Source organism: Poecilia latipinna, unplaced genomic scaffold, assembly GCF_001443285.1.
Source record: "Poecilia latipinna isolate Pla-1442-1.1 unplaced genomic scaffold, P_latipinna-1.0 Scaffold174, whole genome shotgun sequence".
Taxonomy (NCBI): domain Eukaryota; kingdom Metazoa; phylum Chordata; class Actinopteri; order Cyprinodontiformes; family Poeciliidae; genus Poecilia; species Poecilia latipinna.
Genome location: NW_015112790.1, coordinates 273,048 through 296,620, shown reverse-complemented (window position 1 = coordinate 296,620; position 23,573 = coordinate 273,048). Strand labels below are relative to the sequence as shown.

General features: G+C 36.6%; 2 protein-coding genes across 7 annotated transcripts in view; one reads left to right on the top strand and one right to left on the bottom strand.

The window, feature by feature from the left end:
- Positions 1–2,093: 2,093 nt before the first annotated feature.
- LOC106946063 (protein VPRBP-like) lies at positions 2,094–22,104 on the bottom strand. 2 transcript variants are annotated; one of them, XM_015030161.1, is made up of 30 exons: positions 21,614–21,912; positions 20,097–20,293; positions 19,910–19,986; positions 19,688–19,761; positions 19,343–19,456; positions 15,949–16,086; positions 15,231–15,827; positions 14,698–14,799; positions 13,627–13,785; positions 13,250–13,429; positions 12,930–13,039; positions 12,644–12,743; positions 12,112–12,281; positions 11,838–11,962; positions 11,649–11,725; positions 11,167–11,322; positions 10,883–11,038; positions 9,812–10,447; positions 8,865–9,142; positions 8,573–8,771; positions 8,248–8,330; positions 8,066–8,150; positions 7,043–7,276; positions 6,362–6,455; positions 6,183–6,287; positions 5,817–5,890; positions 5,528–5,617; positions 5,145–5,297; positions 4,746–4,833; positions 2,094–3,883 (listed from the first exon to the last, which is right to left on the bottom strand). In XM_015030161.1, the coding sequence occupies exons 1-30, from the start codon at positions 21,644–21,646 to the stop codon at positions 3,816–3,818; spliced, it is 4,752 nt and encodes a 1,583-aa protein (XP_014885647.1). In that variant the 5' UTR covers positions 21,647–21,912; the 3' UTR covers positions 2,094–3,815. The 2 variants fall into 2 exon arrangements, with proteins under 2 accessions (XP_014885647.1, XP_014885648.1); XM_015030162.1 differs by lacking the exon at positions 21,614–21,912 and adding an exon at positions 21,982–22,104 and having other exon boundaries at positions 2,098–3,883.
- LOC106946064 (uncharacterized) overlaps positions 18,051–23,573 on the top strand; it is a 22,424-nt gene continuing 16,901 nt past the window's right edge. The window contains exons 1-3 of one of the 5 annotated variants that reach the window (XM_015030166.1): positions 18,061–18,279; positions 18,395–18,633; positions 22,611–22,840. In XM_015030166.1, coding sequence (XP_014885652.1) covers positions 18,427–18,633; positions 22,611–22,840 — 437 coding nt within the window. In that variant the 5' untranslated portion in view covers positions 18,061–18,279; positions 18,395–18,426. Of the gene's footprint in view, positions 18,634–22,201; positions 22,841–23,573 lie in introns of those variants that run through there. The other 4 variants (XR_001424687.1, XM_015030163.1, XR_001424686.1 and 1 more) reach the window with 4 other exon arrangements.

Genomic DNA, 23,573 nt, shown 5'->3' with positions numbered 1-23,573 from the left:
GTGAAAGTCTCCACGAATAGCTTTGTAATTGCGCCACCGTGTGGATGTTCCTGAGCAGCACACCGACGTCTCTGCACAGGGAATTATAAAACTAGCGGACACTGGACAGACCTGATCACTTCTTATCATTTATTATATAATACATCCATATAAAATCACACATATTATACATCAGTTAACTACACAGAATAAAATTTTAAGAGTTATTCTGAGTTTACTTCTTTTAATATAGGTGATTTTGGCTTGCAGATAACCCAAAATTCCAGTTTTCAAAAAATGTTACAGAAGATCAATAATAAAAAGCACCTATAACAAAGAAATGTTATGACCTTTGCAATGACGGGATTAACTACTGACTTTCGTTATCCATCAAACCCCCACTGAATGTGTTAAACACAAATATTCACATATGCAAACATTATGCAAGACTTACCATAAATGAGGATTGTCTGTCAGAATAAACACTCTCACCTGTTATCCTCCTTTTAGGTTTTCATAAAGTGTCTTGCATCTGTAAACACAAAAGGGGAACTCGAAAATGAACATTTGACGTGATGATGTTTCCAAATTAGTGATGATTTAACAAGAAAGAAGAACAAAAAGTCATCATATCCCAATTAGTGGACGACAATAGTCTAACTTCTACATTCAGCCACTTAGTGTGACTACCAGTTGATAAAGGCTACTTACATTTATTTTTTGATGAGCTCCAACTATAACTTACTCATCAAAATATGCTTATATTGAGAAACACTTTTATACTCGTCACTAATAGAATTAATAATTTGCAATCCGATCATATACTTTATGAATACATAAAGTATACCGCTAAAAAAGGAACATGAAACTAGAACTACTAAAACTGAGATTCTTAAGGGAACTGGGTATGATTGGCTGATTAAATGAAAATAGCCCAGAAAAACAAATAAAAAAATAAAAAAAACTTTTTCGCAACTACATTTTTTAAAAAAGCGTGAAGGACTGGTTGGCAGAACTCTAGTGCTCTGCTTTCTTGATCTATCTCAGCTCTACCCTGAGTCAGTTCCCAGACGTTGTGACCTTATCAGGTGGGGTTCACTCCACCACAATAGGTGAAATTGGAAATGTGTGTTTTTGACATTACACAATCAAGGATAAAACAAAATCCAGCATTGTTTTAAAACACGACCGTTTAAGTTTTTAGTGAGAAACTTCCAGTACATTAGACAATTATATTTTTCTGGCTGGTGTGTGGATATTTTAAGGAGAACATTCCAGAAATGTGTTTATAAAAAAAAAAAAAATCAATTCAAAAGGTCATATTTGGCATGTATTCACAGGCATTCAGACTCTTGATCACAACCATTATTGCATCTGTACGTAAAAACATGATTTGGTTCTTTATATCACTTACAGTCGAGGGTTGCAGATCCTTGCTCTCGAGGAATAGACTTTGAGTAAAAACATGCTATGATTGTTTCAATGCCAACACTGAAAAAATGCACTTAATTTTCAGTTAGTCTTTTTTAAAATTTTTGCGTTGCATGTATGCAGCTAACTTTTAACACAAACTTTGATCCACATCACCTCCCTCGTCTCGTCAACAGCTCTAACCAGATGATGCACTGGTGAACTGATAATGATAAGTGACTAATCACAAAGCAAAGATTCCAGCATCACATGTTTCCCATTACTCACCACAATGATCATAAATTTAGGCCATGCCAGTATAACAATAAGTTGCATAGAATAGTTTTTAATTTACAAAGAACCAAACAATAGATGTAAATACACAAATATATCCAACTAATTTACAGACTTTTATCAAGCAGAAACAATTATACAGGCTCTAATTTGGATCTAATTTTTCAAACCAAATTTTAAACCATCGATTCAAGTCATCAGTGACGAAAATGCTCTGAGGCATCACTATACTGTACATTCATTCGGTCAGAAACCAGACCTAAAACATATATATATATATATATATATGTAGAGAGAGAAGACCAGAGCTGCCATTCACTAACTGCAGCTGTGAATCCGAAACAATTTGTCCCAATTAATAAAGATCATGAAAAAGATTGATAAAAACCAAATAATCCAGAATGGGCCCGTGTTATTGCTAATTGTTTTATGCAGTTTCACAAGTTGAACACAACAGGCTGAAAACAGTACAAAAGGTTTCAAGGATTTGCATATTTTAAATCACATTATCGTCCTATGCTGTGTAAACTACTGGCACACTTACAGACCCGTAATCATGACAGTTTTTCCACTTTTTATCCCCCCACAAAAGGCCAATTGAAAGTATGGGCACAAAAGTAATAAGATTGTTTAATGCGGAAGACAGACTGTCATATAAAACTACACTAAAACTGACAGTAACATCATTTTAAAGTGAATCCCTTTAAGTAAGGAAGCATTTGAATTATTTGACTTTTTTTTTCAGTCTTTACAAGTTGAATGTGTAAAAGACTGTAAAGTTATTTTCTTTTGCCAGCAACATTATCTACTGATAATATCAAAAATAATTTTGGCTCATAAATAACAAAACAGACATTCTACTGGAGACAACACAATAACATATGTGACCTCAAAATAATTTTGTTCTAATTAAATATATAGAAAACATTTGTACACTTGTAATCATCTAACCAGCTTGATCAGTCTTTACACTCATATGTTTATTGCATCCAGTTACCTGAGCGCTATGAGAGACAAAAAAAAGCAAAAGCAAAACAAAAAACAGCATCATTTTTGCTTAAATGTAAAATTCAACAAAGACACACCAAAATAAATAATCAATTTAAAAAAAAACATTTCCTAAGCCTATCCTTGGGAAACCTACAAAACAATAAAACACTAACTTAAAATTAAACAGTATTTAAAAAACAGTAAACCGTGAAATATACTGGGTTAGAAAATATTTTTATCAACTCAAATATGGGATGCACTGCCATCTGGTGGAGAAATTGGGTCAGGTAGCTTACTGAAACTCATTTTCCAATTGTTAGAATGAATAGAACAACGGAAATGTGATAGAGGTAATATTTGGTTTGTTAGCAAGTTCCCCATCAAGGAAAAGTTAATAGTAATTACATATTTTTAACCATTTGATCATCATAAGGATCAACACTGGATCTTTACTTAATTTACCTTTCTCTATCAAATGTTTCTTTCCTGAATTGCATTCTGGCTTCACGACTACATATTAAAATTTCTGATTTTCACTCACATGAACACATAGACAGAGGACATGAAAGCGCTTCAATTATTTTTGTTGATGTTTTAAATAAAACATCGACAAACACCCAAGTGAGGCACATCTTTGAGAAAATAAGCTTTTTATGGGCACATAAGATTATTATTAGATCAGCTAATGACATCAGGATCAATATGTTTTGTTTCCTGGCAAATCATGAAATTTCTGCAGGTAATTTTTTATAAAAAAAAAAAAAAAGCTCTTCAGTTACTATCCAATAAAAACGAGTCCAAATCAAAATGGTGAAAAATATCCATAATTTCTCAAGAAGAAAAATATTTTTTTGTAATTTTTTCTCCCCAGGCTCTCATAACTGGGTCCATTTGTGGTTTTGCTGCATATATTGGTAGAAATTAGAGATGAAAAAAAATGCATGTGCTATATCTTCAGCCAATGGAAAAAGCCAAAAAAGCAACATATATATTTCCAAATCTTTTAAAATCACTCAACAGGGACAAGAAATGGAAAATGAATGGCCAGTCAAGATCCTTTTATGAAAACTTTACATTTTTGCTACCATTTTCTCTAAGAGGGATTCACATTCTCTGCAGGCGGAGCGTCTACTCTTACATCATTAAAACCATAAGTCAGGCAAGGATCCAAACATGTCAGGGTCGTCATCATCTGATTCTTCTCCAAACCCTAAAACATGACAACACAAAACAGGCAACATATGTAGGCATAATTCATTTAAAATCATAATTGAAAAAATACATTTATAACAATAGATTGTAATTATTTTCATGCCTCACCAATCATTTCCTATGCAACGGTTATCCCATTGCATTATGTCATAATACTCAGAATGGACCTTTTAAAATGTCAACTAATTTCTCTGATAAAACAAGGAAACTCAAAAGTTGGACATGTAAATTATACAAAACTCTACCGATGGAGTCGGAATAAAAGGTACATTAGATGTATCAATGTCAAGCTTTACTTTCATTGTGTTGTCTCCTAAAATCGAGGCATTACATTTTTGCTACAATATGTGAGATAACTTTATCAACTTAAATGTTAAATTGAGAAAAACATAGATGATGGTTAAAACAGTAAAACTAAAGTTTATTTAATTTCACAAAATTACAAGATGTTTAGTTGGGCTCACTAAAAATGCCAAAATAGATTTTAAAATGGGACTTTGAAACGAACTATGTATCTCTGCATATATAGTCAATTTCATACTTATGGTTTTAGAATTTTTAAAAAGTGCATAATTAGCGCCTGAATTAAAGATCTCTTAGTACATCTACTGTAAATAAAACAACATACTAATTTTTATATATATATACGAACTGGTATTTGTCACTCATTTTTCATAAAGCAGATATGTTTATTAAGTTATAATTAATTTGTCTTATACATTTCACAGTCTAAAGCTCTTAGCAATCTTTTCTAAGTGTTCATAGAAGATAGTATGTGCACATTTTTAGAACAGGTGCAATTTATAATAAAAACTATTGTATTCAGGTTAATTTAACAACAGATGGGCATCATTACTTACATGATAATGCATGGTCTAAAGCTTCAGAGTCATGATCAGTATCATCATCACCATCATCACCACTAGTACTACCAAGAAGAGCCTCAATCTGAAGAAAAACAAAAAGTAACATTTAGAAACCAACACCATACTGACTAAATATAAATTTTCTATATTTCATCAATGTCATTCTGCTAGATGGAATTGAATTTATCCATATCGCTACGTGACAAAACCGTCAAATGAATTAGCAGTACTAATAATAGGATGAAAACATGCGTACATGTTGCTGAAGTTAAAACTATATATTTTAAAACAGCTTCTTATAAGTTTCTTATATCTCTGTCCACTTTCGACATGTGTATTAAGAGAAAAGAAACTGTAATGATTCAGATGGGAGGATATGAAATGATCAGATACCGCGTCATCTGCAGGCAAGTCAGCTTGATCCTGGTCCTCCTGTTCTTCCTCATTTGCAAGTTCTTCAATGAGGGGCTCTATATCCATGTCATCATCATCGTCGTCATCTTCATCGTCGTCTGTGTCTGAGGAATCATTATTCTGATCTTCATCCTGGAAAACACAGAAATGCAGTAAGGAAACTATTCAAATCTCAATTTAAGGCGCATTAGATGTCAGATTGATGAGCAACTCAAACCAGATCATTCAAACCAAAAAATTCTCACACAAACTGCAAAAATAAATGTAAAAAATGCATAAGAAAATAAATTAACAAGGAAAGAAATATCAAGAAAGACTATAGAAGAAAATGAAATGTTTCTTTCAAATTTTAGGAATCTTACTTGATCATCATCATCTCCTTCTTCTGCTAATTTCTGTCGTCCAACTTCATAAAGGCGACATACAGTATCTATGGTCACCGCATCCTGGTTCTACAGAGAAAATGTGCAAAAACTTCATTATACAAAGAGCACCACAAGTACCCTAACGATCTCCTATGGTAAAAGTGGAAAGGTTGAGTATTGTCATTATCATTTTGATTTCCAATCAGTTAAAGTTATCTATGCTACAGTTTTGCTTTACTGTTACCACCAATGAGATGAGATTTTAAAAATAATTTAAATCGAGTACCTCTATGACAGCCAGGTAGTGGTCTTTGGTATCAGTGCACAGATCAAAGATGTTCCTCTTCACATCCAGTGTGGCTGTTTAAAATTAAATCAAAACCAAACGTTACAATCTGAAGCAGGAGCTCAGTTACTTTCAGCAACCACTAGCAGACCAAGGTATCACAAAGAGATCACAAACTAAGCTGAATAAATAACAAGGGGCTTTTTTAAAAATTATTTTATAACATTTAAAGCCTCAACTTTTATTGTTACCAAGACACAGATGAGACAGATATCAAATAATTGTTGCACAAGGCTTTTCGAAACTGTAAAAACAGGAGGTGAAAACAATTTGAGACATTACAGAATAAAGGTAAAGTCGACCAACCAATAGGCTTGTAGTCCGTGGCATCAAATGTTCTGAAAGATGAGCCGAAGGGACTCGTCACCTGCTGATCCATGACGTCATGCTCATCATCAGCTTGCAGCATCGCTGTTCAAGAGAGGGGAGATCAGTCATAACACAAAGTGTTATGTACAGCCAAATTAAGAGAGTCAGACCCATACCTCCATACATGATGGTGCCATTGCTGTTAAAGACCACCCGGCACTGATCCAGAGCAGGAACAGTGTGCAGCAGGTGGAAGGACCTCAGGTCCCACTGAAACCTGCAGTCAAGGTCGACAACGACAGCAAACCCAACAACTACAAAACATTGATCTCACAGGAAATAAAATGTTTTTAAGGGTAGTCTTTTTGCAAAGAGTTTAGAAAGCAATGGGAAAGGAAAATGTGTGCAAAGCTGCAAGGAAAATATTATGGATTAAAGCTCACACCTGCCGATAAGGTAAAAATTATTTTTCCTCAACATCACCAAAGCTTCTTACTGGACATTAATATAAAAACTTCCCGCTTTTGTTGTCAAGGTGAAAGGAAGCTATCAGCATCCAGTTCTGTGTGAGTGACCTAAACGTCACTCACACATGGCACAAAGACAATAGTGGAGGAAAATTATACTGACTAACAGTATAATTAGTGCACCAATCTGCTTTTTATTCACCGTGTAAAGAATGTTTCCGCTCTCTTTGCTTAGGACTCATTGCTAAGAACTGCACTGATGCTTGAAACCAACCTGTCCTCCTTGGTATAGTTGTACTGAGGAGGATAGCAAACATCATTTCTTTTTCCTTTTTCCTTTCACTTTTCAAGGGGCTAAACTCCAATGGTTATTACATTTAGAAAGGATACAATCTCAGTGTTTATGATGACCTCCAGGCCGTTTGGATGGAAAACCCCGCTGAGGTTCATGTTGAACTTGTCAAACTTGTGGATGGCCCGTGACGCTCGCACATCCCACAGGACCCCATCATTTAACACCAGGTCGTCAGTGGGGTTGAAGGTGGCACAGTTCCTCTTGTAATTGTTGGCCAATGCGGGGTCATTCAGGGTCAGGACCTCCTGACCTGTCTGTATGTCGTAGATCTGGAGTATGGGAGTCAGAAACAACAGTCTAAATATAAATAAATCAATAATTAAACCAATCAGTCTTAATTCAAGACACAAGAAGGGTCCATTGTAAAAGAAAGACAGAAAAGAGATAAAACAAACCAAAAGATAAGATGATAGGTTAAAAAGAAACACACATACAATATGTTATTGTTCACAGAGTCACAAATAAATGATAACGGCATGACAGCATCAAAGCTTTCCATTTAAGTCAGTAACTAAAGATAAAAATGAGCATGTTAGTCTTTGTTGTTGCTCTCTAGATTTCTTGCTTTGTGAGTTTTGGACCAGAAGTAAGCTAACTTAACTGTATATGACACAGTATGATGATTTCATATTTTCACGTCTGAATCATTACAGTTATTTTTCTCTTAATTAAATCATTGCTTAATTGGTCTTAGTATCACCATTACCATGACGAATTAAGAAAAGCAGCTTCAGTTGATTATTTTTTATAATCATTAAGTTACTTGTTCATTTTAGTGTTTATCTGAAATAAATTGCTTTTCATTAGAAATCCCTCAATGGATCAGAATATAATACTTTATATTACTTTCATTAGATTACGAAAGCACCTGATGTATTAAAATGAATATAGTTTTATGTAGCTTAACCTCAGTAAACTACCTTAGAAATTATGACATTTAAGAGTCATCCAAAACTCTGAAGGTATAAATATTTTTTATATACATTACCTGACATCAAAAAAATAAAATATTCTTAATGATATAGTGAGCACCAACAGAGAGTCAATGTGATACGTACATGTGCAACCTGGTCCTTAGTGCCAATTACTCTGTCCTGACAGAGTTTGCTGAATTCAACATAGTGATCCTCTCCAAAGGAGTTTCTGTGGACAGATGACATATGTGATATTTAACAATACATGATATAATCCATTATTACCATTGATTAAAGTGAAAACTGCCATGTGTAATCATTTTTACTTCATGGTAAAGATGCTGTCCATACTCCAGAGAGCTGACAGAGGGACGCTCCACGAAGCAGAGGTAAGAACAAAGTTACCATCCTGTGAAATGGGGAAAAAATGGATCCATTTCAATCCAAAAATGTTTATAAATTAATAGAAGTAATCTAAAAGCTAGTCTGTATAAGTTAAACAACTCACGTTGCTTATAACTGATAAAGCAAATGGTCTGAAATCAAACCATTTTCTTAAACCTAAGCTGCTTTTTCTCTAAATGCCAAACTGTTCTCAGTATGTTTTGGATCCAACGAATCAAACTTGAGATTTAAAATTAGTTTTCCTACCCGGGAAGGCTCGATGTGAGAGATGGCCGATCCGTGGCAGGTGTAGTCGGCCGCCTCCTCTCCGGAGAAGATGTTGTAAAGCTTGAGGTGACCGGAGCACGTTCCCAGCATCAGGAAGCGCTCACGGGCCGAAAAGGCACAACAGGTGAAACTGCTATCGCCTCCATTGTTTTCACGGAAAACTGACACGGGGCGAAACCTGAGGAGGAAAACAAGAGGAAACAGAGTCAAAGAGAAAAAAAAATCAAGTTTGGTTTAGAGCTTTTAAAAAGACATAGGTGTTTTTTCTTACCTGCTGAATATTAGCTGTCTATCCAGACTTCCTCTGTCCACACCCCGGTACTTCGGATACAGCATCCTGCTCCCCAGACGGGCAGTGAAGTTGGGTGAAGCCTGTCGCCTCTGTTTGGACTCTGGGCAGCGGTGAGGGTTGAAAAGGGAAAAAGGTGGACAGGTGGTGACGGGATTCGAACAGCGGGCGTGTTGTTCTCTCAGGTACTCTGTGATGATGCTGTCAAGGGTCGGCGGAGAAGGCATGTGGCGCTCCAGCTGCTTTTTCATAGCTGGGGTCTGTTTCAAAGAAACATTTATGAAATCAGTGTTCTAGATTGCTGATTTATAGAGAAATCAGTAATCTAGATCAAAAGAATAATGAAACAAAAATAGATGTCAAGAAACTGATATGCTTCAAGGCAACAGCATAATTGCAAAAAAGATTGGGGCCCTAATGTGGGCCTAAAATTGATACAACAAAATCGCAAATAGTCTGGACGACTGGTGTAAAAATCGCTCTGCTGATGACACAAGCATGAAACTTATCACAAATGTTCACCATCACATGCCTATCGATTCTTGAGGTGGAGTCATTTGAAAATGTAATTACCTTAGTGCCAGTTTTGCAAAGTAACCAGCCACTGAAAATAACTTTAGTAATTTTAGAAAAATGAAATTTGCTACAAGAAATATAAAGCCTTTTGTTGAGAAGTGAGATTTCTATTCACAATAAGCAAAGGTTCAAGCATAAGAGAGAAAAGGAAAAAAAAAAAATTCTTGCCAGGGCTGAAAGATGACTATCATCTCCATCACTGAAGAGCAAAAATAACTCAATTATCAGATGTCTGCCATATTGTTAAAAAATTAGCACAATTAATTAAATGGAAAATCTGGCATTACAGTCATGCAATTTTTACTACCACATTGCAGGAGTTTTTATGAATTGAAACAAAAAGTTCGACTGACCTGTATGAAAGCACCATGGTCAGACTTCTGTCTAAGTGCACGCAGTTTTTTCCCTGAGCTGCAGTTGCCCGCTGGTCGTTCCCGAGAGAACAAAATTCGCCCAACAAGATGAGAGCTTTGACCAGGATGAGGAGGAGTGTTGGGAGCCGCTGAGGTAGACACCATAGTACCTGACGAGTGAGGAATGGCAGAAGAACGGGAAGCGGAGGGGGTAGAGGGCGCTGAATTACCTGAGGATAAGGGAGAGGGCCCAATATTGGCAGCAACACGAGCTGCGACACCACCAGCAAACCGACAAGTCCTAGATTTGGAAGCGGAGGATGTAGGGGTGACACCTGAGGAGGCGGAGTTTGGAAAGAGAGATGCTGCAGGTAGGTTTGCCTCTTTGACCAGGGTATTTGCTGTGTCGTGTAGTCCTTTAGCAACAAGGTGGTTCCTAATCAAAATGAGCAATTCCTTCTCAGAAAAAGTGATGCGAGTCTGAGCAACAACGTTGGCTTTCTGCAGGCGTGACAGCGAGACCTCCGCGCCCATGATGAGGGGCTTGCCCGACACTCGCTCCGTCAGTTTGGCGGCGTAGCGACAGAAGCGGACATGTTCGCTCCGTTTGTCCTGCAGCACCGGCTCCTTCATGAACTGGGAAGGAGAAAACAAAAACACGAATGATTTTGCCGGAAAACTCTAATAATATTTTCCATCATAACGAGATCTTTTTTTCTGATAACCTTTGAAAAACAAAGTAGTAGTTTGAGTGAGAAATCCCACATTATCTATTAAAAATTAAAATAAAAAAATAAATAAAACTAATTTTAAAAAATTACAATTTTCTCTTAAATTTTCACAAAACAAGATGAGGAAAGTCTTAAGCAATATATTTCTGGTCGTGATAAAAATCTTTAGAATTCTGCAACATGGAATACACTTGTAGAGATAAAAAAAACAATAATTGTGTAATCCTGCTGATAATAGTTTTGTTTTTTTTTTTGTTTTTTTGTTAAATATGAAATATTTTAAGTCTGTAAATCACTGAATTTTTTTGAAAGGAGTTTTGATTGAAGGTCTTTTTGTCACCTGCTGAATGTGACCGCTGGCGAACAGCGGCAACTTGCTGATGATCTGTCTGATGGCGGCGCTACGAGAGAGTCCGACCAGAGCCTTACAGGCCAACGCTCGGATCAGGTCTGCATCCGTGATGGGAACCTTCACCGACAGCAGAGACAGGAGCACCTGCAGCCAGAAGAGGAGCAAAGTATGATCTCTGGAACGATGAGGAATTCGATTTGATAAAATATGCAGCATATAGTTTCATCAAAACAAACACAGGCATTTTGAATACCATGTTTGAGACTGCCTACCTTTATGCCGTTATTGTTCTGCACCACTTGCCACATGTGGGCCAGCACCCTGTTGTGGGAGGGAGGGGGCTGCTGGGGGTGCAAAGGCTGCCTGAGGGGGGCGACAGCAAAAGCACTGAGGCTCTGGTCCGGAGCGCACACACAGTTTATTATGACCTGAGGTAAACATGAAGGACATGATCAGAGTGGGAGAAAACAAACAACTAAAACAGCTGCAGGAGCTGATGCTTTCTGACATGATTCTGAAACCCAGGCAAGACAATGTGAAGTCAGATATATTTTATATCTGTAAAAATAATACATAATAAATAAAAGATAAGAAAAAAAATCAGAGCTATCATTTTCATCCAAACTAGGGCTGTCTCTGAAAGTTGCATGACAAGTTCTCAAGAATAAAAAGATTCAGCATGCTCTTACCTTTATGTTAATTAATTTTAGCTTAAGCAGTGAACAAATAGAAAAATCCAGTGAGCCAAGCTTACTTGCAAAGCAGACTTCTGAATCTCAGCATCATTGGGAAACACTTCACCTTCAGCAACACCCAGAATGATGCTCATACCTACAAAAAAAACAAAACACAATACACAGAGAGGCACACAAAAATCCTGAGATGAAAATCCCTGAACTTCTCTTGTCTAAAATCAGTGTTAACGCAGAAACGTTTTACAGACCTACAGTGGGAACAGGGGACCTGTTTTCATCAATAACTTCCACGGTATCAGCCAGCACTAACTGGACTTTAGGAACAACTGTCAGGATAGCCAGGATGTCCAAAGCAAAGCGAACTATGTCGCTCCTGGAGAGAAAAACACCACCAGATGAAAGAAAGCAAAGAAAAGAAGAAGGTAGTTAGTTCCTTTGCTGCTGCCATTCATCTTTCTGCTATATCTCTTTTTCTTAAAACTCATCTCAGCTCATATTATTCCTACCGGCGAGTCAGATTACCTGCCATAGTAGGTCTTCCAGTCACAGGCTGCAGATATGAGCTGCAGCATTAAAGGAATACAGGACAACTTGCAGAAGACTTGAACTGGCTCCCAGGGGCCCTCAGGAGGTCCACACTCGATGAGAAACTCCATCATCTCAATTATTTGCTCTCTGGTATTTGCATATGCCTGGAAACAGTGAATTATGAAGGTAAACATAACATCTCAATGCGCTGATATGTACTGAAGATTTGAAAAAGTTCAAGGCACTGCATAGAAAATGGAATTTAAAAAAATAAGTTATGACAGAAACAGAAAAATAGGCATATTCATGTTGAAATATCCTAATTCAACGCATGGCAAACATCTGCCTGAGGGATCTCACCCATATGTTATAAACAACAGATGTGATGTTAATATAATGCAGCCTGCCATTATATTAAACAGGAGAGAACTCATCAATACGCAAACGGACAGAAAATTACTGTCTTTCATTTTGATTTTGGATTTAATGACAAACTGCTAGTTTACACTGAAGAAACTGTTTGTACCTTGTAAGGTGGCTGCTGAGGGATGATGGTGCCGCTTTCTGAAGTATGCAAAGACTGTTTCATTTGTTCTGTCTTCACTGCCAGGTGAGCCTCAAAGTACCTTCACAACCAGATTGATGATACAACAATATTAAATGCATGGTACAATAAACTGATGCAGGCTGAATGAATAAACACAGCAGAAAAAAAAAGGTTTTACTCTGAAACACAGACATATCTAATTTCACTTATTCTCAATAAGTTTATTGTTTTTTTTTATCTGAATGTGCATTTAATATCACCATACCTGCGCAGCGCCATGCAGGTGTGCTTAGCCGTCTGTCTGTTGGAGAACACCTGGTCTTCATTCATCAGTGGTGCATCGTTGTCTGTGTTGAGGATCTCCAAAGTGCTGATCTACAGGGAGAAAGAAAGTTACTAAAGAAAAATGAGGTTTCAGTTTCAGAGTATCAGGAAGAATTTCAAATTTCTTTTATGGAAAAAAACAAAAAAACAAAAAAAAAACATGATTCTGAAATACCAGAGGAATTTTAGTCAAAGATAGTGTATTAATTTAGAAACAATTGCACCATCAGAGAAACAACATGTGTATGGTTTAGTACTAACCAGATTGACCAGCCTGCGTAGACCATCCAGCTGGTCAAAGAGCTGTAACACCACCCTGAATGAAAAAGAAATGGAGAAAAACATGGTGGCGTGGCAGATGCCAGAAGCGTGGGAGGACTCCAACAACCACAGAGCGTAGGACACCAGGTCTGTCAGCACATCCCCTGGGAACATGCACACCTAGAGGGAACACGGAGAACAAGGCGGTAAGATGGGGGCGATCAACCAAGACAAAAATATTATCCCAACATCTTAAAAAAAATAATCACATTAAATCTATTTTTTTATTAACTGCCTAGAATTTTGCTGAAAACTAATATTTAAAGATCTCCTTCTGACTTGCATGTCAACATATGCGGTGCTCATGTTCACTGTACCCTCTCCATTGCATCCTGATTGTACGCCAGGTAGTAGAGGCAGAGGGAAACGGCTGTCGCTGCCATGGATGGTCTCGGGATCTCCAGGAGTTTCTGCACTCCTCCATGAGCAATGAACTCGGTCGCAAACTTCTTATGAAGGAGAAGTGAGGCGAGATACTGAAGAGAGAAAGAACCAAAACAACATTTATTTATGGAATCACTACCTTACATATTTACAGGTCTCCAATGTGTTTGCTGTGGTGTAATTTTTGTTCTTTATTTCCAGATATTACTCATCTCTCTCTTGTTGAAAGCAACAACAGAAATGATAAAAATGTTTTTAAAAGAATTCAAGGTGTTGAGACAAACTGAATCAACTACTTATGCTTTACGTATTCATGTTATATAACCATGGCTTGTCATGCAAAATAATCTTTTACAAATTTTACCAGTAATTTCCTATAAAACAGGAGATTAGTTCATTGATCACTTCATTTTTAAAAATATCAGTAAAAATATTTGCAGAGATTTATTCTAAAATGTCTGTAGATTGTTGGTCTATTCCAGAAAATGTAAAAAGCAACAAACAAAACTAATTGAAAAAGAAATCAATATTTTTTTTCCATCTGTGGTTGACCAGGATGATGAGCCAAGCTTTCAAGTTTTGATGGCCACTAATGTGAATCTCCAGGTGTTCCTCAGTATTGAGCAACTCCACACAGCGAACCCCACCCACAGACGTAGAAATTATCTTCCACATACAGACAGACGCCCTCTGTAGCGGGGAGGGTGCTGATGGGTAAATGATACCTTACTTTTAAATTTGAGGTCCAAAAATATTTTTTCTTTTATTAAATTAGATTAGCAAAACACTTTTCTTTTGGGGCGGACTTTGGCATTTTCTTTAAACAACTAAGCAGTACTTTTCTTGGCTTGTTTTTAAAATAAATTTCTAAAACATAAACAAAGATATTAATACTGTAGATTAGAAAGTAACAAAATTAACAAACGCAAAATAACAAAAAATACATCAAAGCCTGTTGGATTTATAAAGAAAAACTGCATCACTGTTTTTGAAAATGATCTCACCAACAGTGCATCAAATGTAAGCTGAACATTTTTGGTCTTCCTGAGGTCGATGTAGTTCATCATCAGCGAACGAGTGTCCATTTTCATAAAGATTGCAAGCAGCTGCAGAAATCAAAAAGATTATTTAAATTGCAGACTAGTTTCACAAACTTAACTGTCTAAAAAGACAAATATAACCAAACTATCCCAAATTGTTTTTAAATTATTTTTAAAGGAATGCTACAGCAACTTTATATTTTAATGCATAAAAACTGTAACATACTGTAGCTTTGAGTTGATACACAGTGATCAACAGTTCTTTTCGATAATATTTACACATATCAGAAAACTCACAATTGTGTTTCATTTTCTTTAGCTTTACCCATAAGATTCTGCTAACATAAGAAGCCAAAATAGCAAAGTTATTAATCACTATACCAGTTCTGCTGTTTGTTAGAGTACCATTATGTGCAACAGATTCTAAAAAGCTATTCTGCGTTCTTCATATTTTCTACTCCTAATCTCTTGTTTGAGCATCACATCACCACTCTTACCTCCTGGTAATCTCCAAGTGGTGTCAGATACTGCAGGATGAGCCTCTGCTCCATGGTTGGGCTCAGCGGCAACAATCGGTACTCTGAGCCAATCAGAATGGAGCTCATCTCAGACCAGGATGAGCTGCTGCTTGGCTGCTCGCTGGTAGCAGCCACCTCAGCCTCGTCCTCAGTCCCACTGGCGGACGTAGTAAAATTTAGTTTCTGTTTAGCCTTCCTCCCATTCTCAACCTGTTTTGTCCCTCCTCCTCCTTCTTCTGCTCCCTGAGTGTCGTCCTTCTCCTTTGAAGTCGGATGTGGGCTAGCTTGGTACATAAAACTTGGAAGAAGACGAGCAGAGCTGCTGCTACCACCACTGTCTCTCTGGGCCGAAGATTTGCCATTTGAAATCGAGCTGCTGCTCTCTGCAACATTTTTTTCTTCTGTCCCCTCCTCAGAAAATCCTGTCTGGATTTGCTGATGTTTTGTGACACCTGACATATGGGGAGCTTCATCCTGAGAGTCTTGAGGTAGATTCTGGGCAGTGTGGGTGGGACTGAAGCAACTCGTGTGCTCTACAGACTGCAACTCGTGTAGACGTTTGATCATCATGGGTACCTGGATATGGAGAGCAGAGTAATTGCAAAATAAATATGCTTTTTAATTAAGCTGGGTTAAACTAAACACTGCTAATGAAAAATAAACCAATATTTTTCTACAAATGAGGTGCGACACCCACCAGCTGAGCATTTTCTTCTTTATGGCTCGTGGCTACTTCTTGGTTGCTCATGGCTTTGGCCAGCAGGCCTGTGGCATAGATGCATAATGGCCGCTGAGCTTCACGGGCCCATGTGAACAACTTCCCAACCAGACCTTCCTGTAATCCACACAAAACAAAACTGACAGCTGACTGTTTTGCTTAAATGCATCAAAACACTCAAAGATGCGTTTCTTTCTTTTTGGCTGCTAGAAATAATTAGAACTCTTTGCTCGACACCTGAAGACCCTGTGCACCCTTATTAAAATAAACTCTTTAAGCTGAGAAGTTCACATAATTTCTTCAGGACAAAGGATAAAAGAAATTACATTTTGTAATTTAACAGATTTCATTTTCTTGCAATAAAATGAATCAAATAAAAATAAAATGGCCATTCTTTTCGCATCTCCAATGAGATGCAGTGTGGTATTGTCTAATCCTGTGTGTGGATTGATGTGCGTTTACCTCAACCTTTAAATGAACTGGACACCTTCATTTTGGAGCAATAGAGTTAAAATACAAATTCTAAAAATTGGCACTCTACTCTCAAGTCCTAAAATGCTACATGTTATAAAAATGTAAGAAAGACACACATTCTTGTTTTTTCCCCAGTTTCACTACAAAAGATCTTTTCAACAGCTTGAGGCCTATCCATACATATAAAGTTTTTCATATTTTCAAAATCTTTTCTATGTTTTTATGTCTGTTCTGTTCAAAAATCTAAGGGTTTTTTTATAGGGAAAAAATTATTAGTTGAACATTTTGGCCATTTTTTTTTCTATTAACCTACTAACTATTTAAACTATTAACCTAGAAGTAGTTGTTTGTGATACGTAAATAGTCATGATTTTTTTTTTTTTTTAATTACATCTTTATTGCGCTTTTCAAATACGGAGCTCACCATTTTTTTACTAGCGCAATGAATGATGGGCCGATGACGCGAGTAGGTCATGGCGGACATACTATGGCAAGCCGTTGTAACATAAAATCGGCTATGTCAAAAAAAAAATTGGTTTTGTTTTCGGAAATGTAAGTGCGGCTTAATCGCACCACACTTGAACTTCAGATATCTAAAATTTGTTTATGACTAAACATATTAGTTCATTCAGATATCTGTAATTACATTTTGACTAGAAAAAAGAACCTCTCTGCGATACCTCCTAGTATATTCTAACATAAATATCAACTTTATCATTAGGTTGTATGGAGGATCCATTTAAGAAGGCTGCAATAAATTACTAACATCTGATACAGGCTCATTCAATACATCTGAAAATTATTGAAAGGTCAATTTATTTTAAGAACTGTATCACTAGGTGAAACACATTTTTGATTAAATGCACACAGATGGATGTTTGAAAACCTTTATCTTAATTATCCACTTACAGTTAATGAAAACATGACATTGGAAATTAGAACACATCAGACCAATAAAAATGTTTAAAAACAGAAACATGATCTTAATGAAAAGTTTGTTTAGTATCTGCTTAAAGATTGTTATTTTCAAAATTGAGCTCTTTCTATACTGTGGTATTTTCTGTTGTACAGAACAGTCAGTATTTTGCAGACACCCAAAATTCTGCAGGCATCTGTTTGGACAGCTTAGTGGAAGAGCAAGAGGCATACAATTTCTTAATTCAGAAATCTAATTTTGATTAACCAAAATTAAGTTCAAAATATCTTAAATTGTCATCATAAATATGGGATCCTTGAAATGACAAATTCGGTTACACCATTTGTGATATGTTGAAAAACATTTTGGTCCATCAAAGTCAAATTGAAAATATTGTGAATTGTTCATTTTACTATTCATAATGTAATTAAATTACCATTCCCGATAGTTAAAACTTCACCAATTGTAGACAAAACCAAATTTTGGACATCTAGATTTCCCAATCCTGGTCCTCAAGGCACACTGTCCTACATATTTTAGAGGTTTCCCTGCTGTAATTATGCCTGATTCAGCTGACTGCAGTTCAACAAACGCCTGTTAATCAGTCATCGATTGAAATCAGCTGAAGGAAGGAAATACCTAAAACATGCAGGGCAGGGTGCCTTGAGGACCAGGGTTAGGAAAGACTAATCTAGAATGTAATTAAAGATAGTAAGGCGAAACTGAGTTTATGCTAAACGGCTTACCATATTTGCGCCAACGAACAAACCAAAGCAAGTCGTCAAGGCTGATGTTACCATACGGACGTACCGTGAGTGGCTAGTCTAGTAAGAGTTTTTGCATTTGAGTAAAGTTGGACAATGCCACACTGCGTCGCTTTAGGTTGTCATTATAACACAAAAAAGAACCGAAATACTCAAGTGAGTCTTCATCGTTTCCCAAATGAAAAAAAAGTTAGAGCGCAATGGGAAAGAGCCGTTGGAAGAATACATCTTCCTAAGAATCCATATTTGTGCTCTCAACACTTTTCTACAGAGGACTATGAGTCATTTGTACGTGCACAATTAATGAAGGAGCTAACGGGCGGTCGTTACCCACGCAAACTAAAATTGAATGCCGTGCCGACGATTTTTCCCCACAAAGCGCCTCAACACCACCCGGTAGCGGTAGGAAAACCCGGAGCTAAACGTCAGAGGCTGACAAAGCTGGGCGCTCAAAATGATAGCGAAACTACCGCCATTGGTACTGCCCGTCAGCTCACGAACCGGACAACTGTAAGTGACATTTATTTCTTTATTTAATATTTTACGCTATCTCGCTCTCTCCTCTTCATCAGTTTGGTTCGCTTCATTTTCATTTCCTCTCGTCATTTATCAAAAAATAAAAATTAAAAAAATACTGTTCTGTGTGTACAGAGCTAGCGCCATAGCACCTGGTGTACCTCATCTACCCAAGATGCATTCCAGCGTAAACATGTCCTCTGTGTGATGAATGTTGACTGTGTTTTATTTAAATATATAAAAACAGCTTAGGTACAATATTTTTGCCCTTTACTTTTACATCTTAAATAAATGTTTTAAAGTAAAGTCTAATGTTACATATGAACTTGACTCCCTTTTACAACCTGAAGTAAGACATCTCATCAACATGCTGGTTCATATAATAAGTGTAGAACCTGAAAAATTTTACAAGAGCTCAGTCTTCCAGTTTAAGACAAAAAAGAACATGAATGTCCACCCATTAGAGCAGGATTAAAATCCAGAAATAATTTGAATTTCAACAGCACGCAGCTTATAGGTATGCACTGGTATGTGGGCATTTTGTACCAAACAGGTGTTCTTAAATGCAATGTCAGACTTAAGAATATTTACACAAGTTTAATAAGCAGAAGAGATGTTGATAATGTCCTCTTTTACTCCAACTACCAACTCCAACTTTCTCTTTCACTCTGCATGATCTAATAGGAATAAATGCAAAAAGTACCTTTTCTTCAAAGACGACAGCTGTGTCCAGACCTGGGACAATGTTCTGAAGGAGGCGACATGCTGCTGTGTTGAGACTAATGTCTCGACTGCTCATGATATACGTGTCCAAAAGCTGTAAGATACCGGAAAATCTTATGGAAAAACCAATTCAAATTTCCTTAACTAACACTTCTCAAATGGAGAAGCCTATATTTGAATTTTTAGATTGACATGATTGATAATAGTTGGAATTTAAATTATAACGTATATATCCTAATTTGTTGGACGTGCACACTTCATAGACATATTGCATTAGTAAGAAATGTACACACATAATATAAGACAAGCAAACTGTAAAGGTTACCGAATTAGTGAAGTCATCATTTAAAAACAGCATCCTCAGCAGTTGCCCCAGCATACAGTTTGGGTCAGCTCGTCCTGAAAGATTACACACAAGTGGAAGTCAACAACTGATCAAAAGTGTTTTAGACTAAACTCACTTAAACTAATCTATGTTTTTGAGGTTCAATGACATTTAAACAAAAACTGACCATAGAGCATACAAAGTTTGAAAATGTGCACACACCTGGATGACGATCGTCAAAGGGATCAGGGTCTGATTTGTAATATTCTTCTGTCTCCTGTTCAATCAGCTCAGATATTCTACAATAAAATAAGAGTAAAAGCAGAAAAAAAATAGTTTACATGCAGTTACTTCTCCAAAAAGAAGTAACTGAAAATGATGACCTCTGCACAAAAACAAAGGATCTGACCTTGTTAAGATGGACACCAGTTGCTCTGTGGTACCCTGCCGCGTTTCTTCCCACTCGTCCAACAGTCTGGCGAGATCTGCTTTTGCGTCCACAGCCATGGCGACGGCCACGGCAGCCGATAAAGCGGCTGACCATGCAGAAGACAGCACAGCAGACAGGGCAGGTGATGGATCTTCATCTTGGGAGGACATTGCACCCTGGAGAAAACAGGGGAGAAGATGGAATGACACAATATTGACTCAACATAAAGCGATGAGATGAATAAATCATGCAATCATAGTTTATGACTTGTATGTATTTTAATCCTTAGGGGGGGAAATAGTACAGGCCAGCTTCAAACAAAAACAGAAATTTTTATTGGATAATAAAAGCCTGATAAGTACAGCTTTTGATAAAATGTAAAAGGTAAAAAATAACATATCTCAAACAGAAAAAAGTAGCTTATTCTAGATTTCTGTTTTCCCAACTGCTTGGGTGTGAGAGTTTTATTTTTTAGCCTCAGTCGTATGAATCCAAAATAAAGAGTGGAGCATGTTCAAAGCACCTAAAGATAAACCAGAGAAGCTGAAAATTGACTTTTTTCACTCTTCCAATTTTGTTAAACAATATTTGGGAGTAACAGGAATTTATTTACAACTTAGATTTAACAGTTTCTTTGAATAATCAAGATAAAGCATGTAATAATAAAGAAGTAAAGCATGAAATACATTCAAATAAAATGTAAATGTACAAAGGCAGATATAGTATAAATGGCTAGAGATGCCACAATAAATAACTAAATAATTTGTCAATACATTTTTGCATGTCTAATTATTTCAATTAAACTGCAATGTAGCACACTAATAAAAAAGCAATACTTTAGCTATTTTATGAGAAGATAATGATTTTAACATAATGAACTCAAGTTTTAATTGTTTAAATACATAACTAAAAGTGGAAAAAATTAAAACTTGAGTTCATTATGTTAAAATCATTATCATCTCAATATTGGGTATTAGTTTGCAAATTTTATATTATATGTGCTGTAGTACATCATACTTATCACATAGCATCTAACTGGTTAGCCTGCAAAGAAACTACAACACAGACCAGTCACTTTGTTTTGTAATCTGAGTCCCTTGGACAGGTAAGACTGAAAATCTAAATTAAAGCCAACAAGTACTGCAAAACAAGACCTAGAAATAATTTAAGAAATACTTAAATAGATGTGAATACTTTTAACATGTTGGTACTAATTTTAATTTGGATAAATTGGATTAAAAATTCAAACAATTAATAAAATATTAAAGTAAGTGTTGGACTATGTATTTGTATAAAGTAGCACATAGTCTTAGGATAAATAAAGATAGATGCTTCAGAATAGTACGTGCGTATTATTTGTCTAATTTTGAGTAATTTCAGTCACTTCTGGTCCCAGTGAACATAGTAAACTTCATTCATGAACCTGAAATACAAATAGAAGCGCTTCTGTTGAATCTTCCCGTTGCTTTTGCTCATGATTTCCCCTTAATACTTACCCTTAGCTGCCGTGAGAATCGTCGCGGCCTCATCTCGACAACAGGCGTCAGAGGTCGTGACAGATGAAAGCAGTAAACGTTTTAAACCCGAACCAACAGGTGAGCCTGTCTGCTGCAGGACAGCTGGTTTATTTGTTGCTTCTTCAGTTACTGGGCTTAGCTGGCTGGTACCAAACTCATTTAATATCAATAATTTCAAGCTGCACCCACCGAGTCCTCCGCATAAATATCTCTTGTTCATGTGACGGAGAGATAAGCTCCTAAATGAGCCTCCGAGCTCCCCAACAGCATGTTGACACTGACAGTCAGTTGCCTCATGTAACAGCTTTAGCTAGCAACGCAACATCAGGTTTTTGTGCATTACTTACACGAGAATAGGCTTTCTCAGCTCCGTGTCAGTCGTCTAACTCGTTAGCGCTTCCTTTACTGGTTTTCTAAAAAAAAAACTTGCTTGAAAGTAATAAAAAAAGTAATCTCTGTCTGACAAATTTAAGAAGGAAAAAAAGTTTCACGTTTATTTTCAAACTTCTCCCCGGCGAACGTACGCTACGTCACCAAACGACCAGTCGACGTTTGATGACGATATTAGACGAATGTTCTCATGGGATTTGTAGTCCTCAATGTATCCGGAGAGGTTTGCAGCTCTTGCGAGCACGGAAGAAGAATTTAATTCAGCATGAGTATACCCAAGAAAATATTCAAAACAGAGCAATTCCAAAGACATTGCTGTGTCCCGTTTTGTTCGGCGTCCTCCAAATGTAATAGTTTCCATTCTTTTCCTACTGATTCAGACTTGAGGAAACAATGGCTGATAAACATACGGCGTGATCCTTGCACAGTTACCGCTCACACCAAAGTTTGCAGCGGACATTTCACTTCTGATCAGCTCATAGAGCCAACATCTCTGAATGGTGGTCGGAGGCTGGTTAAAGGTGCTGTACCAACATTGTTTCAATGGAATATCTGTGAAGGTAAAACAGAACCACCCCCTCTACAGGTACAAGAATGGCACAGTTTACAGACGGACCATAACTACTGCTTTATACCCGGACCCCCTGCAAAGAAAAGGTCATCATCTTCTGAATTGGACAAGTCAATCTCAGCAACAGAAGACCAGTCCAAATACGTAAAGAACCTGAGGAAGAAAATTTGGGAGCAATTTATTCAGCAAGAGTTTTGTTTACAACGGTTTGCTGGCTCTGATGACGACATCCAGTTTTACACCAGGTAAACCTAATTTTTGTTTCAGCTTTGTATTTTTTGAGCTGTGAAGGATGTCAAAAAGTAAACTTTATATAAATACAGTTTACTTTTTGACTTATAAAATCAGTATCGACCAAGAGAAGCTGGGTCGTATGTCTCGTAAATAAAGTCTGTGTGTGGAATTTAATCTCAGTATAAATTCAGCTGTTCTGTGAAGGCCTTAGTCATTTGTTAGAGAGCATCAGTGAACTCACAGCAACATGGAGATCAAGGAACACACCAGACAGAATAGATGTTAGATTTTAAAATGCTAGACAAAGATTTGAACATGTCAGGACTTTTCAGTCAATCGTTACAAAATGGGTGTACAGCTGAACTGATAAGCCAGACCAAAGAGCTTGAAGCTGTCAGCTAAAGGTGGTTCTACAAAATATTGACTAAAGGGGACTGAACACAAATGAATGACATTCTGTTTATAATTTAAACAGAATGTTTAAATTATGACCTTCTGTTATAATTTGACATTATAACAGCATGTTATTACATTCTGTTAAATTTAGAACTTGTTTGAAATTTGTTTCAATTTCAAATAAATTGAAAACTTTCTTATTTCATTTTAAAACTATACATGACAATTTTATTTTGTTTTTCAAATAAAATTCCCAGTCAAGTTTTTTTTTTTTTTTTTTTTTTTTTTTTTTCTTTTTAACTTTGGAAAATTTTCTGGGGTTCCCTACACATGGAAAAAAAAACAAAA